The sequence below is a fragment of the Oratosquilla oratoria genome, chromosome 19 (assembly GCF_046742065.1).
Source record: "Oratosquilla oratoria isolate Oo_2021 chromosome 19, ASM4674206v1, whole genome shotgun sequence".
NCBI lineage: Eukaryota > Metazoa > Arthropoda > Malacostraca > Stomatopoda > Squillidae > Oratosquilla > Oratosquilla oratoria.
The window spans coordinates 50,986,248-51,006,058 of record NC_134795.1 but is presented as its reverse complement, the minus strand read 5'-3'; the positions used below and the strand labels follow the sequence as shown (position 1 = coordinate 51,006,058).

The following is a 19,811-nucleotide window of genomic DNA, read 5'->3' as shown; positions in this document are numbered from 1 at the left end:
CAAATCATGAAGTAAAGTTGCTGGCTACCTCCCTTATAAAGGGGAAGAAGCCTTTTGGTATATAGATAAATGAATTAAAGTTGTACTTAAAAATGTAATGCAGAATGAGATTGTAAATTAATGTGAACATCATAATTTCATTTTAGAGAGAATGGTGCTATCATATCCATCGTTAAGAAGCTTGGGGGCTTCAAGGTTGTGGACACCGTAGATGCATGCACCTCCCATATTGTCTGTGGTGCAGAGAGGAGGACTATGAATGTGTTGAATGGAATTGCAAGAGGTTGCTGGATCCTGGATGTATCCTGGGTGTACCATTCTTTAGAAATGAATGGCTGGGTATCTGAAGAACCATTTGAAATGTTTACATTCTGCCAAGGAGCAAAGGTGAGGCTTTATTTATTAATTATTATTATTATTATTTCTCCGTATGGGGTATTGACTGCATTTATTGTGGGGTTAAAAGCTACTCAGTAGCATGCAGCTGATACTTTAAGGTCTATGATGAGTGTCCTAATGGACCAGAGCCACACATCATTTTGTCTGTGATAGAGGAAATCTCTATTCATAGAGAAATAATGAGAAGTAAAGCACAACATGAAGGAGGCAAAGAGGAGAGCAGATGTGAAATGGGGTAAGGGTGTGACAGAAATTTTTGAAAATAATAAAAAGATGTTTTGGAAATGAATTAAGAGAGTAAGAGGCGAATCAAGTAGAGAAAAGGTAAAAGGTGCAGATGGAGATATGATAATGGAAGAGTAGGCAGTAAAAGGAAGATGGGCAGAGTATTTTTGGGAGTTGCTAAATGTGAAGGAGAATAGGGAGGGAAAGGTAGTTGCAGTGGGAAGCACTAAGAAAATGACAGTGATGAGTGAGGAAAATGGAGGAGAAATAAGGAAAGATGAGGTGAAGGCAGTTGTTAAAATAATAAAGAGCTGGTAAGGCACCTGGTCTGGATGGATGTCATGCAGAATGTCTGAAAAAAGGAGGTACATTGATGGTGGACTGGCTGGTGAGGTTATTTAATGTTTGTTTAAGAGAGGGTAGAGTGGCGGAGGACTGGAGGAGTGCCTGTATAGTTCCACTTTACAAGGAAAAAGGTGACAAGTGTGAGTGTATTAGTTTCAGAGGGATTAACTTATTAACCCCTTCCATACGGTGCCGCACACGTAGGCGTCATGAGGAGCAAGTGGATTTGCGATGCTGCCATATCGGCATCTTGATTATATTTATTGTAGTCCCCCCTGTGTTTTTACATTCTCCCTAATCTGCTCTTAATCCCATTCTCTGTTGTTTTCAAAATTCACGGGTGAAAGAGAGAACGATCGATATAAGCCGTGACTATATTTTATGATGCGAGTATTATTACGACACGTCGTACAGCTGGCATTGGCTTCTGCCCGCGAGATTTAAGTCCCGTAGTGAAGTGGTTAAGTGTAGTTGGGAAGGCTTATGGGAAGGTCTTGATTGGGAGGATTAGGAGAGGAACAGAGGGAGTAATTGGTAAGGAACAGTGTGGGTTTAGGACAGGTAGAGGTTGCGTAGATCAGATTTTTGTGGTAAGGCAGATATGTGAGAAAGCCATGAGAAAAGGTAAGGATGTATTTTGGGCTTTTATGGATTTGGAAAAGGCTTATGACAGGAAGGCACTGGGAGGTATTGCAGATATATGGGATAGGAGGAAAGCTTTTAGGAGCTGTCAAGAGTTTTTACGAGAGTAGAAGAGGGTGTCTCAAGATTAGAAATGGAGAGAGTGAGTGGTTTGAGGTAAAGATGTGACTTCATCAGGGATGTGTTATGTCACCCTGGCTGTTCAATTTATACATGGATGGGGTGGTGCGAGAGGTAAATGCAAGGGTGGTGGGTCAGGGATTGGAGATGGTTAAAGAAAATGGAGAAAAGTGGGAGATAAGCCAGTTGTTGTTTGCAGGTGACACTGCACTTGTAGTAGGATCAGAGGAAGGATTGAGGAAGTTGGTGACAGAGTTTGGGAAAGTGTGTTAAAGAAGAAAGCTGAAGATAAATGTGGGTAAAAGTATGGTGATGAGATGTACAAGGGGTGAAAGTGGTAGCAGACTGGAAGTGAGTATTAAGGGAGAGAGACTGGAGGATTGAATAGTTTTAGATACTTGGGTGCAAATGTGGCAGGAAAGGGACGAGTGGGGGTGGTGGTAGAATATAGATTGAGAGAAGCGAATAAATCCCTTGGTGGATTAAAAAGTCTAATGAGAAATAAACATTTGGGAATGGATGCTAATAGGAGATTGTATGATTGTGCTGACAGCACTGTATGGGGCAGAAATATGGAACATAAAAGAGGAAGAGAGAAGGAATTTGAATGTGCTTGAGATGAGGTGTCTGAGAAGTATGACAGGGGTTACTAGGCTAGATAGAGTGAGAAATGAGGAGGTGAGGAGGAGAATGGGGATGGAAAGGGAGTTGGGAGATATGTTGGATGAAAAAGTATTGGGATGGTTTGGACACATGGAAAGAATGAGTGAAGAAAGACTAGTAAAAGAGGTGTGGAAGGCAGATGTGGAAGGAGTGAACATGAGGGGGCAACCTAGGATGAGATGGATGGATGGGGTGAAAGGGGCTTTGGGGAAGAAGGGAATATCTGTTGAGGAAGGATGGGAGAGGACAGAAGACAGGGGTGAATGGAGAATGGTTGTATATGGATGATGTGATGCACGAGGTGGAATGGGTGGGGGATGGGAGGTGAAGGAGTATGTAGGAGAAAAATTTGATGCAGCCCGAAGGAATTTCTCTCCGTCTTCTCCTTTTCAGCATGAGGGGATGGAGAGGGGGGTCGCCGATTTAATGAAGCAGCCTTGCTGTATATGTGCTGTCTTGCAACATTGCTTCTGACCCAAGGCAGTGGGTGAGATGCAGGGATGACCTGTCATCCAGGAGGAGCCAAGATAAGAGGGAGGGAGGGGGATGAATGGGGGTGGACTTTATGCCTTTTTTTTTTTTGTTTTTTTTTTTTTGTTTTTTTTTTTTTTTTTTTTTTTGGCTACCTCCTTTGTAAGGGGGTAAAGCCATTGGTATATGTATGTATTATTATTTATTTATTTTTGTTATTTATTTTATTTATCTATTTATGTTTTAATAAAATGGTCTTGTTCTCTTTGAATTTATATTTTACTTTCTGCCTAGGGCACCGTGCTGCAACTGACCGGGCTTACCCTACTAGGGATTTCTCACTCCCCCCCCCCCCTTTTTTCTCACTCTCCTCTCCTCTCTCTCTCTTCTTCCTCTTTTTTATAACATGTGGAAACAATGATGGGTGGTGGTGGTCAGACAAGAGAGACACTTGAAAAATTAATTTCCCCACCATTCATCTTCAAAACCCATCAACACCCTCACTTCCATCTTGAGTTGTAGCCACTCAAGTTTCTAGACTGGGCCCAAATTGTCTTCTCCCTACATCAACTTCAGTTATTTCTCCTTTTTTCACACAAAGAAAACTGTAGGTGGCTGCACTCCTCACACCAATACCTTACCCTCTTCCTTCTTTGCATGACATTCTTCATGTATCAAGGGCCCCTTTCACCCTATTCCTCCACCTTATTCTCCATCTTCCCCACTAGTTCACTCCATCCATCTCTCTCTGCCTTCCACATGCTTTTTGCTATTTATTTCTTCATGTGGAAAAAGCCTTTGGTATATGTATGTATGTATTCTTTCCACATGCTCAGACAATCCTAGTATTCTATGATTAGCCCTCTCTGCCAACTCTTTCCACCCCTGCTCCACATTGCTTCCTTATTTCTCATTCCATCCATCCTGGTAACCCTCACCATACTTCTGAAACAGTTCATCTCAAACAAAACTATTGATAGAGAGGATCTAATAAAATGAGATAGTAGAAATACAAGAGGACATGGAAAGAAAATCAAGAAGGACAGTTATAGAAGAGACCTGAAAAAGAACAGCTTTCCCCACAGAGTAATAGACATTTGGAACAAGTTAGATGAGAAAGTGGTGTGTGCAAAAACAATACATGAATTTAAAAACAGTCTAGATAAAATGAGATATGAAGACGGGACACCATGAGCATAGCTCCCCTTCCCATAAAATACAACTAGGTAAAACTAGGTAAATACATTTAGGCTCTTCTTTCCTGACTCCTTCATACATTTATATATTTATCGCCCAGGCCTCACTCATGTACCTAACAATCATCATAACTGTTGCTTCATATCTTCCTTTTCTCATTCCCAGTGACATCCTTTAATTTCCTCCAGTCTTCTGTTTTCGTGTATATTAAATACTTGTTTATCTGCACATGAAATGAGAACAAGTACTTACTTTCTACACACAAGATCACAATACATATTCATATGCAATTAAAATGAGAACTAATAGTTCCTTATCTGCATACTAGGTCAATCGTGAAAAACGTGCACTGCAAGGTAGACATTATAAGAATTCCCTCTTCTCGTCAGCTGGGAACATATATGTAACTGACAATTGCACTCCACCAGCACCCCAATTAAAGGTGAGCTTTATTCATTAAGGTTTTATGTTTTGTTTAGAGAGTAAGGGGCTAAGATGAGAGGGAGGAAAAGGTAGTGGAATGGATGAGAATAGGTACGTGCCTTTTGACTTTGCTATCTCCCTTATAAGGAAGAAAAACCCTTTGGTATGTATATAGAGAGTATTTTGGTGAATGTATTCATAAAAATTACACATGTCCACAAATATAGCATTCATGGTTTTATAGCCACCTTGGTAATTTGCTTTGGGGAATCAGCGATGTGCCTGCTCGTGATGGTCCTTCAAGATAGACATTGGAGAAAATTTTCTTCCTGCTGTTTATCTTCAAATCCCATCAACACCAACTCCGTTTGGTGGTACATTCTTAAAAGTATTTAAGTTTCTGAACTAGGTTCAAGATCCTTCATTAACTTAAATTATATTTCATATGAGACAATAATAAAAAAATATCCCAATAGTAAAATTGAATTTTAGATATATAGTGGCTGTTGCTAGTTACCTCGAAGCCATGGGTCTCCTGCAAGAGAGACTCGGGGCGACTGTTTGACTGGATTCTAAAGTTTGCCAAGAGTTGCAGTATATTGGCTTCCTAATGAATGGGAGTACAGGACACTAATTTTGATTTTGCGTTGTTTTTATGTATTATTATCTGATATACATGTAATTAAAAATGTTTAATGTTTGTCTAAGGAGGTCAGAGTGCTGGAGGACTGAAGGAGTGCCTGTATAGTTCTGCTTTATAAGGGAAAAGGGGACAAATGTGAGTGTAGTAGTTTCAGAGGGATCAGTTTGTTGAGTGTAGTTGGGAAGGTTTTTTGATTGAGAGGATTAGGAAAGGAATAGTTGGTAATGCACAGAGTGGGTTTAGGAAAGGTAGGGGTTGCATGGATAAAAATTTTGTTGTAAAACAGATATGTGAGAAAACTTTAGTAAATGGTAAATATGTCTTTTGGGCCTTTATGGATTTGGAAAAGAGGTTTATGACAGGGTAGACACAAAAGCACCATGGGAGGTTATGCAGATATATACAGTTGCACAAAAACTGATAAGGGCAGACAAGAGTTTTTATGGGAGTGGTAGAGCCAGTGTTAGAATTAGATGAGGAGAGAGCAAGTGGTTTGAGGTAAAGGTAGGACTTCAACAGGGATGTGTCATGTTGCCAAAGCTGTTCAATATGTACATCCACGTGGTGGTGCAGGAGGTAAATGCAAGGGTAATGAGCAGGGGGTTGGAGGGGGTTAAAGAGAATGGAGAAAAGTGGGAGGTAAGCCAGTTGTCGTTTGCTGACGGCACTGCACTTGTTGCAGGATCAGAGAAGGGATTAAGGAAGTTAATGACAGAGTTTGGGAAGGTGTGTGAAAGAAGGAAGTTGAAGATAAATGTGGATAAAAGTAAAGTGATGAGATGTACAAGGGGAGAATGTGGCAGCAAATTGGAAGTGAGTAATAAGGGAGAAAGACTGGAGAAACTGGTAGGGGAGAAGAATACTGCCACCGAGTGTTCCCACTTGAGTCGTAAAAGGTGACAAAAATGGCAAGAGGATAGGACTAGACATGCTACTCTCTGTAGCTCCAAAGGGGACATTCCTTTAAAAAAAAGTATAAGATGGTGTGGGAGTTTTCCAACCAGAACCCTAAGGTTTGCATCTTTTAATGGATGTGGTATAGATGAGAGTAAAAGGGAATAGATAGGCAGTATGTTTGTGAGAAGGATGAATGTGTTGGCATTGATTGAAACTAAGTTGAAAGGGGGGGGCAAGTTTGAGTTTGGGAGTGTAGTTTGGAAGGTGTCAGAAGTGAAGAGAGGATGAGGAAGGGAAAGGGTGGCTATACTAGTAAGTGAAGAGATAAGTAAATGTGTGGTGGAGTGGGAGGTTTCTTCAAGGTTAATGTGGATGAAAGTGAAACTGGGAAGGGAGATGTGGATTTTTGTAAGTGCATATGGGCCTGGTAGTGAGAAGAGTGTAGAGGAAAGGGAGGCTTTTTGGATAGATTTAAATGAGTGCATAGAGGGTTTAGGGAGAAATGTCAATGTAGTGGTATTGGGAGATCTTAATGCTAGGGTAGGAAATGAACCAATAGGCAGAATGGTTAAGAAGTGTGGAATTCCAGGAAAAAATGGTTGTAAAGAGTTGATGGTGGAGATTTGTGTAGAGTTGATGATAGCAAATGCAGTATTTAGGAAGAAAGTCAAACATAAATACACATGGGAGAGGGTGATGGATGGAAGGATGGTAGATGGGACTTTAATGAACAACATGGTGGTAACCAGGAGAAGAGTAGGTAGAGTTTTGGATGTGCATGTTGTAGGGGGATAAAGTGGTGGAATACCAAGATAATTTTTTGGTGGAATATGAGAGTGGAGGATAGATGGAGAAAGAGGAATAGGACAGAAGGTAGGGAGGTGCTTAGAGTAAACTGCTTAAATGAGAAAGAAAAGGAGTACAAGAAGCTGAGAGAGGAGTGGGAGAGAGTGAAGGATAGAGTAGAACTTGGAGTGGAGGAGGAATGGGGATGTTTCAAGGAGGGAGTCACAAGGTGTGCAAAACTGGTGTGTGGAACAAGGATGACAGGAAGAAATAGTGGGATGATGAAGCAAAGAAGGTTGTAGAAGAGAAGCGAGCATTCACAGATTGGTTACAAAATAGGACGAGATAATCATATGAGAGGTACAAAGAAAACAAGAAAAGTAAAGCATAAGATAAAGGAGGCAAAGAGGAGAGCACATGTGAAATGGGATAAGAGTATGACAGGAACTTTTGAAAGTAATAAAAAGATGTTTTGGAAGGAAATTAAGAGGAATAGGAGGCAAATCAAGTAGAGAAGAAAAGGTAAAAGATGCTGATAGAGATGATAATGGAAGAGAAAGCAGCAAGAGCAAGATGGGCAGAGTATTTTAAGGAGTTGCTGAATGTGAAGGATAGGGAGGGACAGGTAGTTGCAGTGGGAAGCGCTAAGGAAATGACAATGATGAATGAGGAAAATGGAGGAGAAATAAGGAAAGATGAGGTGAAAGCAGTTATTAAAATAATGAGAATGGGTAAGGCACCTGGGTTGGATGGGTGTCATGTGGAGTGTCTAAAAAAGGGAGGAACAGTGATGGTGGACTGGCTGGTGAGGTTGTTTAATGTTTGTCTGAAAGAGGGTAGAGTGCAACAGGACTGAAGGAGTGCCTATATAATTCCACTTTTTACAAAGGAAAGGGGACAAGTGTGAGCATAGTAGTTTCAGAGGGATCAGTTTGTTGAATGTATTTGGGAAGGCTTATGGGAGGATTTTGATTGAGAGGATTGGAAGAGGAACAGAGGGAGTAATTGGTGAGGAACAGTGTGGGTTTAGGACAGGTAGGGGTTGCGTGGATCAGATTTTTGTGGTAAGGCAGATATGTGAGAAAGCTTTAGGAAAAGGTAAGGATGTTTTTGGACCTTTATGGATTTGGAAAAGACTTATGACAGGGTAGACAGGAAGGCACTGTGGAAGGTATTGCAGATATATGAGATAGAAGGAAAGCTGGTAAGGGCAGTCAATAGTTTTTATGAGAGTAGTAGATCGTGTGTTAGAATTTGAAATGGAGAGAGTGGGTGGTTTGAGGGTGTGTTCTGTCACCTTGGCTGTTCAATTTATACATGGATTAGGTGGTGCAAGAGGTAAGCACAAGGGTAATGGGCCAGGGATTGAAGATGGTTAACCTCTTCACTCCGGGGCACATTGCACATCTGGCAGCATTTGCTGCCCGACGTGCAATTTTGCGTCATAATAATCCCATTATAAAAAATAAAGTCAGTGCTCAATCGTTCATTCTCTTTCACCTGTGAATTTTGATAACCATAGAAAATATGATGAAGCCAGTTTAGAGAGAATGGATGTTACGTAGGTACGCCTACAATAAATATAATCAAGACGCTGACGTCAGCATCATCGCGTACCCACTTGCTCCTCATGACGCCTACGTAGGCGTCACCGTATGGAAGTGGTTAAAGAAAATTGAGCAAATGGGAGATTAGCCAGTTGTTGTTTGCTGATGACACTGGGCTTGTTACAGGATCAGAGGAGGGATTAAAGAAGTTAGTGACAAGGTTTGGGAAGGTGTATGAAAGAAGGTATTTCAAGATAAATGTGGGTAAAAGGTGATGAGATGTACAAGGGGAGAATATGGCAGCAAATTGGAAGTGAGTATTAAGGGAGAGAGACTGGAAGAAGTGGATAGCTTTAGATACTTGGGTGCAAATGTGGCGGGAAAGTGAGTGGAGGTGGAGTTAAAATGTAGATTGAGAGAAGGAAGTAAATTCCTTTGGGGATTAAAAAATGTAATGAGAAGTAGACAAGGTTGGATAGAGTGAGAAACGAGGTGAGGAGAGTGGGGGTGGAAAAGGAGTTGGGAGATAGGGTTGATGAAAGAACATTGGGATGGTTTGGCCACATGGAAAGCATGAGTGAAGACAGATTAGTAAAAGAAGTGTGGAAGGCAGAGGTGGATGGGGTGAACATGAGGATGAGATAGATGGGTGAATGGGGGTAAAAGGAGCATTGAGAAAGAGGGGGATGTCTGTTGAGGAAGGAAGGGAGAAGGCAGCAGATAGGGGTGAGTGGAGAATGGTTGTGTATGGATGGTATTGTGATGAATGGAAAAGAGTGGGTGGGAGATGGGGGTGTTAGGAAGTGGGTATGTGTGAATCATATATTGATGCAGCCCAAAGGGATTTCTCCTTGTCTTCAATGTTACTTTGTGAGAGGACAGAGAGAGAGAGAGGGGGGAGGGGTCACTGATTAAATGAAGCAGCCTTGTTGTGTCTTTCTGCATTGCTTACCCAGGGCATTGAGCATGATGCAAGGATGACCCATCATCGAGGAGAAATCAAGGTGAGAGGGAGGTAACTGGGGATGAAATGGGTGGGAGTGAGATTATGCCTTTTGACTTTGGCTACCTCCCTTGTAAGGTGGGAAAAAGCCCTTGGTATATGTATGTACATACAGTTTAGTGAATTTGCAATAATAAATTCCTTTGCTACCATGAGAGTATCAAGGAGATAAATGAAATAGGTAGGAAATAGTCATAATAGTGCCAGCTAGCACAAAAGTAATTAAAATAAACTGTAACAAGGCATTCATAACCCAGGGAGTGCCATCAGGTTGAGTAAAGTAGATTGTTGACAGCCACAACAAAAGGAAAAGTGCAACCTGACACAATGAGGGTTAAGGGTACTGTGGGTTTTGCTTATCAGGTGATACATATTGTATGCTATGCATTTTGAGGTGGTTATATAAACCCAGATCTCTGGTGTCTGCATCTAAGTGGCCCATGGGTTTTGGCTAAACGCAGTCAGTAACTCCTTTGTTATCTCTCATATAGGGAGGAAAAAGCCCTTAGTATATAGACAGTAATTGCTCTCATTGCCATGTTTTGAGCAATTTATAGTTTATTGTGTTATACTATAATTGTACACACATGTTGATTTTTCCATCTATTTATAGAAATATTTGCCCTTTTTTTTTTCCAGGAACTACTCGAGCTCTGTGGTGCTAATCTAGTAAAGAGCACCCGATCTGCTAATATTATAATTGGAAAAGGTGCAATTGGAATAGATGGAAAAGTGAAACATTTACAGGAAAAGTGGATTTTGGATTCAATACAGAAGCACAATGTGGAATCTATAACAACATATTTAGTGACATGATTTCTATTTAGCAGGGGAGCAGTCATCTGTTGTTGGCACTCCATGTGTGAAAAGATGCAAGAAATACAATTGAACTTGATAGAAAGAGGTCTTGGTAATACTCTTGATTTCAAGTGTCAGCCCTCTCAACTCCATTAGGAGGTGAGAGGTGCTGACAGATTTTGAGAATGGGCAGTTCTGCTGTCCATCTTGCAGGACCACCAGCAGATAGCCATCATTGGGGGTTGTACTTTACAATACACTATGGAAGATTGCATTGTACACAATAATGCACATCAGCAACACAATGTACACTAAAAGGGATTTGTGGGACAACCCTGTTCAGCCATGGTGTTCCCCAGGGAGATAGGACTGCTCAGCTAGACAGTCTAGGGAATGATAACAAGAACAACACCTTCTTCACCTTTACTCACTTCAAAGACACATAATCTCACGAGATAATCAGAAAAACTCCTTATCACACATCTCCATCTAAAGTTGCAATCCTGAGAAGCTGACACTTGTCTATAAACCAGCCCAGTGATTTTGATGAATTTTTATTTCTCCTTTTCACACATGAAAAGCTTAGAACTGATAACGTTTTTTTGTTTTTGTTTGTTTTTTCCTTTCTTTTTTTCTTTCCCCACTACCTAATGACAGAAACACATTTACTTAACACTGACTCATTGGGATATATCTTCCCATTGAGATCTGTGGGAGGACCTAATTGATTCATATGCTCATACAATCCTTAATTGTCATTGCATCATCCTGTATCGCTGCCTATTCTACATAGGGTTGTCAACATCTTAACATTCATTGGTCAGACCCATATCCTGTCTACCTTAACCAGCCTTTTCATGACACTTTATTCCTTTCCCTACACAGCAAAATGGCCAAGCCACACCCAAACCAAATGTACCAGTCGTAAATAGTAGTGAATGGGTCAGTCATTGGGCTTCCCACAGCAAAATGAAATTGCCTGGTGACAGCCAGAACAATTGTATAAATAGTGAATAGCATGGAAAGGATTAACCACTGGGTAGCTTTACCCCTTTTACTGTCCAGTGGGTTACCCCCTAACTGAATAAAACCTCTTAGAAGCAACCAGAACAAATATTAGTGAAAGGGCAGTCATGCATCCTGTTGGACCAAGGATGCTCAATGTAAATACCATTACAACCAACATCAGATAATCTTGTTCAGCTAAAGCAAGTGTCGCCAAACTTTTTTCACAGTGGGCCAGATAATAGAATGAGAAGCATGGTCTGCATAACCATTTTGTTTGATACAATACAGTGGATGCACAAATAAGTTTTAGAAAAACAATATGGGGGGGGGGCAAATGAACTGATCCCACAAGCAGTAGTTTGGTGACCCCTCGGTTAAGGGATAAAGGTAAACTCGAGACAAAACAGTTTGGATTGAGCAAGCTCCAGTTTTGTCCCCATTCTGGCATTAGTCAGGACAAAAATTGTGAAGAGAATTCTTATCCTAAGAGGTATGACCAAGAGGAAATAAAATTTGCACTTTTGGGTAAAGGAAAAATGAACAAGGGGAGGAGATGAAAGGAGTTTGGTATTGAATACATGTAGAATGTAGTGAGGTGACCTTAGGTAATACACCAATTTACTATACATTCAGGAAATGTTAGACTTGGATATCCAAGGAATAATAATAGTCTGTTGTATTTTCAGTTGTATTTCTCTCTCCATTACATGCAAACCAGTTCATTCCATTCATTTCATGAGTTTGTTACAAGATTTAATAAATGTTTTAATTTATTTATTTATTTTTAACCTTACCATAATTTTCTAAACCAAAACAACATGAAGTATGAAAATATTAATGTTAATTTACTGATATCAATTACATACAACTGTATAATCTTTTCATACATTTTGATATTGCCCAATTTTATGTTTAGTTCAAGATAACAATGTAATTCAATTTACTGGTCACCTGAGATGATTGAATATAAATATGTACATATCAACAGTGCGATATGTACAAAAAAAACCTAAGTCATTTCCATAAAACTAAAATGCTTGGATCTTTGTCAATTCTCTCACTTAATTCTTGATAAGGTACTCCTAGTTTACAGCATATTTCATCTGTGTGCTGAGCACCATCACACATTTTGTGAATCTGACTATGTCTTTTGGGAGTATACTGTGATTCTTCAGTGGGTACCCACACAGGATATTGGTGGAGTCTTCGTACAAGACCTTTCAGAAGACCAAACTGAACAAGTTTTCTTTCATCAATGTTGAGAGCTTGTGGATTGAAACGGACACATAGGTCTCTTATCGTAACACCATAAGTCATGCTGAAAAGCAAAGGTACAAATTTTTTCATGATGATAGTTTATATCCTTTGCATCTTCCTGTAAAAATGAATGTAAGTTATTAATTTCATATCTTAAGAACACTTTGAAATGAAAGTGGAATTATGCCTTTTGATTTTGGTTATCACCCTTATAAGGAGGAAAAGGCCCTTGGTATTTGTATGTATATATGTAAGAACACTTAGGTATATTGTATACAAATATATGATGATGATGATTTGGTTTAACGTCACACACTCCCCCCTATCGGGAGGCTAGGACGGTGCCCCTCACAGGGCTTTGTAGCGTGGAATTTAATGAACCATGCCCTTGGTTCAACTTCGCTGGTGGCAGGATTCGAACCGCCCTCACCTCGACCTTCGCCACAAGTAACGACGCCCTAACCCGCTCAGCCAGCGAGCTTCCTGATACATATACATGCATACACTAAAGGCCATTCCTCTTTATAAGATGGGTGGCTGAATCAAACCATTTATGCATTCTTCATTCATCCCATCCTCATCCTAAACCCATTTATCATCCCTTCAATCTTAGAGTTTTGTGGATAACAGGTCATCTTTGATTTTGATGTGTATAGTTCCTATTCATGATGATACCAACCACACATTTTGTGTATAAGAAAACAAATTTAAAATTCTATATGGCTGAGGAATTTAAAATAAAACTTGAGTGGTTTCTCCCTGCTGAATAAATAATATAGTATTATGAGCCCTGAAATCTACCCACTCATCATATTGCAACACAAACATATGCACAGCTAATCAGATGCATCACAAAAACTACATCATCAATGCTCTACTCAAACATTACAACCACCTACCCCTAGTGCCTCACAATGCATCCATAGTGAGTACCTCTGTAAATACTTCAACAAATTACAAATTCCCCATCTGTAAAAGTATGGTTTTCATTTGCAAATTGGCATTTGTAGCAATGTCATAGCAATTTTGCAGGTCTGCACTGTGGAAGAAAGACTGTAAATGTAAATATGTCATCAAATTTCCTGTGTGGCCAAACCAAATAGTGCTGCCACTGGCTGCTTGGCAGTGTGAGGTTGAGTATATCATCCTCCCTGTCACCCCATGAATGGATGAGGGGTTGGGTGTTGCCATGTAATCAGGAGTCAGGATAAGCTTCAGCTCTCAGGCCCTGCTGTGTCTTACTGCATTGCCTCCGGCCCAAGGGACAGGGATGAACTTTCATCCACGAGGAGCTAAGAGGAGAGGGATAACAAATATATCTTTGTATGGGTGCAAGGAAGGTGTATGCTTTGCCTTGGCCATCCTTCATTGAGAGGGCTTTTTGGTATATGTGTACTACTGTATTTATTCTACAATATTGCTTTCTTGGGCCTGGTTTTTAATGTTATGGATCCTTTTTTATGGCTAACATTAGAAATATAACCTGAGTTTGCACACTTGCATTTGTTGTCTTGCAAAATTCACCAGTTTGTGGATTTGTGACTGCAGAAGTGTATTTGTGTTTCCTAGCTCTAGTCCACAGAGGGTTATAGACACACTCAGACAAGCACTCGATATTGGAGTACCAAATTCTGTACTTCACCAGCAGAGGCCTTACATGGCTAAGTGATGCCCCCCACCCTCCCCCATCACCACTTCTCATCTCCACCATCCCTTTCAGCCCATTTTTAGCTAATGGTTTGCGAAATAATTAAACGGATTTTAAAAATTGTATTTAATGTCCCTATTACAGAAAGGATAAGGGAAAAATATTTCATATTCCGTTGATTCTAATGCAAATTTTGTATATTGGGGTAAAATATTCCTAGAATTGCCGCCCTCTAAATGTGCCGCCCCAGGGCATATGCCCCCCTCTCATGTGAGGGCCCTATTCACCAGACTGCAGCAGAAGGGTTTCTCTCAAAATATAAAAAAAAAAAATGCAATGACATACCTACATTTGGGTCATCACCTCATACTAGAACAGCACAGATACATTATATACTAGATACCTGCAGTAAAGCTTAATGATATTGGAGAGGTATGTTGGAGATGCTTCATTCTTACATACAGCTCTCTGACATTCTTCTTGCAGAGCTCGGTCCTTGTACAGTCTTGATATTTCTCCAGTAACAGTGTATGAATTGGAATACTGGAAGATTGGCAGAAGCTGGACTACTCCATAGTACAACAAGTTTTGCACACACAGCTGTAGAAATACAAAATGTTCACAAGTCAATACTTCAACAGTAAACAGCAGGTGATTGGTGCTATCAGAGTTCACTGGAAACTAACTCTGACAACTCCTGCTTATTGCTATATAACATATGGTGATGTACGTGTTTGACAGATTTCTGAAAAGGAAGTGAAGAGTAAAGAGTAACAAATCAGGTAGACAGAGGGAAAAAAGTACATATGGGCAGATGCTACTAAAAGTGAAGGTAGTAAAAGGAAGGTAGACAATTCTAGTAAGTTGTCAAATACAGAAGAAATAGTTTTCCATACAGATACATAAATACCTGGAACAGCTTAGAAGGCAGGATCTATCTACATACCAAAAGCTTTTTTCCCCCTCACCAGGGAGGTAGCCAAGTCAAAAGGCATATACCCACTCCCAACCCATTCCACTCCACACTTTCCTCCCTTTCATCTTAGCTCCTCATGGATGACAGGTCATCCCTGTATCCCACCCAGTGTCCTGGGTCAGAAGCAATGAGGCAAGACACAGCAAGGCCACCTCACTCAAAATATCATTCACAAATAAACACTACCTAACCCCCACCCCCTCCCTTTCTTGCATCACAGGATCATTGATACTGAGCCATTTTCCACTCACCCCTATCTCTTGCCTTCTCCCTACCTTGCTCAACAGACCTTCCCCTCTAACTCAACACCCCTTCCATCCATCTCATCCTTAGTTGTTCCCTCAAGGTCACTCCATCCACATCTGCCTTCCACACCTTTTACTAATCTTTCTTCACTCCTTTCCATGTGTCCAAACCATCACAATACTCTTTCATCAGCCCTGTCTGTCATCTTCTTATTTATTTCGGTTCTCCTACTCGTCTCCTCATTTCTCACTCTATCCAATCTTGTAACTCCTACCATACTTCTCAGACATTTTATCTCAAACACATTCAAACTTTTCCTATTTGCCTCTTAAATTCCAAGTCTGCCCCATACAGTGCTGTTGGCACAATCATCCCTTCATATAACCTCTTTGCATCCCTTCCCAACTGCCTATTTCTCAATACACTTTTTAGTCCCCAAAGGCATTTACTTGCTTCTCTCAATTTACAATTTACCTTCACCTCCACTCCCTTTCCTGACACATGCAACTCCAAATACCTAAAGCTATCCTCCAGCCTCTCTCCTTTAGGACTTACTTCCAACTCACTGCCATCCTGTATCCTTGTACAGGTATATCTCATCATCTTCATTTTACCCACATTTACCTTCAACTTTCTCCTATTGCATACCTTCCCAAACTCTGTTACTAACCCCCTTAATCACCTCTCTGACCCTGCCACACATTGTCATCAGCAAACAACTGGCTCACCTCCCATTTTTCTCCATTTTCTTTAACCATTTCCAGTCCCCATTACTCTCTCATTTACCTCTTGCACCACCTCCTCCATGTGCACGTTGAACAGCCACAAGAACATGACATATCCTTGATACAGCCCTACCTACTTCGAAGCTCTTGCTCTTTCCATTTCTAATTCTAACACAGGATCTACTACTCTTGTAAAAACTCTTAACTATCATTAACAGCTCTCTCCTGATCCCATATATCTGCAAAACCTTCCACAGCATCATCCTGTCTACTTTGTCATAAGCCTTTTCTATATCCATATAGGCCTTAACCCCTTCAATACAGGCCAAAATCTCGCGGGCAGCATTAGCTGCCAGACATGCGATGTTGCATCATAATACTCGCATTATAAAAAATAAAGTTACCGCTGTATTGCTCATTCTCTTTCACCCATGAGTTTTGATAACCATAGAAAATATGATGAAGCCAGTTTACAGAGTATGGGGGTCACGCAGGTACAACTACAATATACATAATCAAGACGCCGACATCGGCATCCTCGGGTACCCACTTGCTCCTCAGGACGCCTACGTAGGCGTCATCGTATCAGAGGGGTTAATGACATCATTACCTCCTAAAGCTTTTTCACATATCTGTCTTACTAAAAAAATCTGATCCATGCAACCCCTACCTTTCCTAAACCCACAGTTCCTCACCAATTACTTCCTCTGTTCCTCTCCTAATTTTCTCAATTAAAACCCTTCCATAAGCCTTATCAACCACACTCAACAAACTAATCCCTCTGAAACTGCTAATTTATTTGTACTCATTTCCCTTGTAAAGCAAAACTATACAGGCACTCCTCCACCTCTGGCACTGTACCCTCCCTTAGACACACATTAAATAAGATCACTAGTCTGAAAGAATTTCTCCCCATCTTTTCCATTTCTTCATGAGGACATGGAGAGGTGGGAGGCACAGATTTAATGAAGCATGCCAACAGGAGACCTTTTGGTCCATAACTAGGTTGGATGTGGAAAAAATTATAATAATGATAAATATTTTATATTATTTGTTTATTTGTTTGTTATTATTGTATATTGTATGAAGGAGTGATTGTGCTGACAGCACTGTAAGGGGTAGAAACATGGAGCATAAGAGAGGGAGAGAGAAGGAATTTGAATGTGTTTGAGATGAAATGCCTGAGAAGGTTACTAGGCAGATAGAAAGAAAAATGAGGAGGAGAACAGGGGTGGAAAGGGAGTTGGGAGATAGGGTTGATGAAAGAGTATTAGGATGGTTTGGACACATGGAAAGAATGAGTGAAGAAAGATTGGTAAAAGAGGTTTGGAGGCAGAGGGGGTGTCCTAGGATGAGATGGACAGATGGGGTGAAAGGGGCATTGGGAAAGAGGGAAATGTCTGTTGAGGAAGGACAGGAGAGTACTGAAGATAGGGATGAATGGAGAAGGGTTGTGTATGGATGATGCTGTGATGCATGGAGGGGGGGGGGCAGTGGGTGGGGGATGGGGAGGTGAGGGAGTATGTATGAGAAATAAATTGATGCAGCCCGAAGGGATTTCTCCCCGTCTTCTCCTTTTCTGCATGAGGGGACGGAGAGGGTGGGGTCGCCGAATTTATGAAGCGGCCTTGCTGTGGATGTGCTGTGTCTTGCGACACTGCTTCTGAACCAGGGCAGTGGACAGGATGCAGGGATGACCCGTCATCCAGGAGGTGCCAAGATAAGAGGGAGGGTGGAGGGGAGTGGAATATATAGGAAATGGAATAGGTAGGAGTGGTTTCTATGCCTTTTTCTTTTTGGCTACCCCCTGAGTAGGGGGAGAAAGCCTTTGGTATATGTATGTATATGAAAAATATATTATAGACAAATGTAAGGATCAACCTAAACTCTTTTACAGATATATAAATGAAAAACTAAAGGATAAACATGAAATAGTGAAATTGTGTGAAGAAGATAAAGAATATATAGATGACACAGAAATGGCAGATGTCATGATCAGACATTTCAGGTCAGTTTTTACAATTGAGAGCTCACAATTTTGGGAATATACAAAACAAGAAAGATCACCCAAATTGAAAGAAATAAAGGTAACACAAAAAGAAATAAGAAAAAAACAAAAAAAAAACTAGATGTCAGAAAATTGCATGGACCAGACAAAATTACAAATTGGATACTGAAAGATTGTACAGACGAACTGACAGACAAAATATACAAGATAATAGACTCCTCATTCAAAGAAGGAAAGGTACTGCTAGATTGGAAAGATGCAAACACAGTACTAATATATAAAGGAAGAAATAGGGAAGATACTACAAATTTCAGACCAGTATCCCTTACAAGCACAATAGCAAAAATACATGAAAAAGTCATCAGAAATATATGGACCAAACACTTGGAAGAAAATAAAAAAGTAAACCCTAAACAATTTGGCTTTAAAAGTGGAAGATCGTGTACCACAATCCTAAATTGCTTTTACTTGAGATTGAGATAATACAAGAAAGAGATGGCTGGGTAGATTGTGCCTTCTTGGATTTGCAGAAGGCATTTGATAAGGTACATACATACATACATATACCAAGGCTTTTTCCCCTTTACAAGGGAGGTAGCTAAAAAGGAAAAGGCATAAAATCATTCCCACCCATTCCATCCCTAAATACACTCCACACCCCTCCCACCCTCCCTCTCATCTGAGCACCTCCTGGATGACGGGTCATCCCTGCACCTTGCCCACCGCCCTGGGTCAGAAGAAGTGTCGCAAGACAGCACATCCACAGCAAGGCCACTTCATTTAATCGGCGACCCCCCTTGCATATAAAGAGAGGACGGGGAGAAATCCCTTTGGGCTGCGTCAAAATTTGCTCACACATACTACCTCACCCCCTCACCCCCCTGCCCATTCCTCCTCATGCAATCACAACATCATCCATATACAACCATTCTCCACTCACCTCTGTCTTCCGTCCTCTCCCTTCCTTCCTCAACAGACATTCCCCTCTTCCCCAAAGCCCCCTTCACCCCATCCATCCACCTCATCCTAGGACGTCCCCTCATGTTCACTCCCTCCACATCTGCCTTCCATACTTCTTTTACTAGTCTTTCTTCACTCATTCTTTCCATGTGTCCAAACCATCCTAATATTCTTTCATCAACCCTATCTCCCAGCTCCTTTTTCACCCCTGTTCTCCTCCTCACCTCCTCATTTCTCACTCTATCCAGCCTAGTAACCCCCACCATACTTCTCAGACACCTCATCTCAAACACATTCAAACTCCTCTCTTCTTCTCTTATGTTCCAAAGAAGTCAAAAAAGTCAATTCAGAAAGGGACCTGGGAGTAATCATCTCAAGCGACTTGACACCTGATAAATGTCAATAAATTATTTGGAGAGACTTTTAACTTACTAAGATCAATGAAAGTGGCCTTTGACTACATAGATGAGGAGATGGTTAAAAAAATAGTGGTTACACTGATAAGACCTAAACTAGAATATGCCGCAACATTGTGGGCACCCAGCACAAAGAAGAACATAAGAAAATTAGAAAGAATCCAAAGAGCAGAGACAAAAATGGCACTGTAAGAGGCCGGTAGAGGTAGACATTTAAGTAGATAGAGGGGTAGGTGAAAAGATATGCAAATTTTATTACTTGGATGTTTTGAAACAATGGCCGATAGGAAGTGCAGAGTTGCATGTTATAGGAAATGCACAGTTGCATATTCTCACCTGCCGTCTTGTGTTTTGTAAACATAGGTTAGGATATCAATAGAAGTGATGATATGACGAATTGTAAACATA

General features: G+C 40.7%; 2 protein-coding genes across 11 annotated transcripts in view; one reads left to right on the top strand and one right to left on the bottom strand.

Moving 5' to 3' along the window:
- The window catches only part of MCPH1 (Microcephalin), a 39,317-nt gene extending 27,377 nt beyond the window's left edge, over positions 1-11,940 (top strand). For all 3 annotated transcript variants that reach the window (XM_076202998.1, XM_076202997.1, XM_076202999.1), the window contains exons 8-10: positions 147-387; positions 4,391-4,504; positions 10,001-11,940. In XM_076202998.1, the coding sequence (XP_076059113.1) occupies positions 147-387; positions 4,391-4,504; positions 10,001-10,177 (532 nt within the window). In that variant the 3' untranslated portion in view covers positions 10,178-11,940. The remainder of the gene's footprint in view (positions 1-146; positions 388-4,390; positions 4,505-10,000) is intronic.
- The window catches only part of Nprl2 (Nitrogen permease regulator-like 2), a 28,422-nt gene continuing 20,452 nt past the window's right edge, over positions 11,842-19,811 (bottom strand). For 7 of the 8 annotated variants that reach the window (XM_076203048.1, XM_076203050.1, XM_076203051.1 and 4 more), the window contains 2 exons: positions 14,476-14,672; positions 11,842-12,485 (listed from right to left, as the gene is read on the bottom strand). In XM_076203048.1, coding sequence (XP_076059163.1) covers positions 12,182-12,485; positions 14,476-14,672 — 501 coding nt within the window. In that variant the 3' untranslated portion in view covers positions 11,842-12,181. The other variant, XM_076203053.1, reaches the window with a different exon arrangement.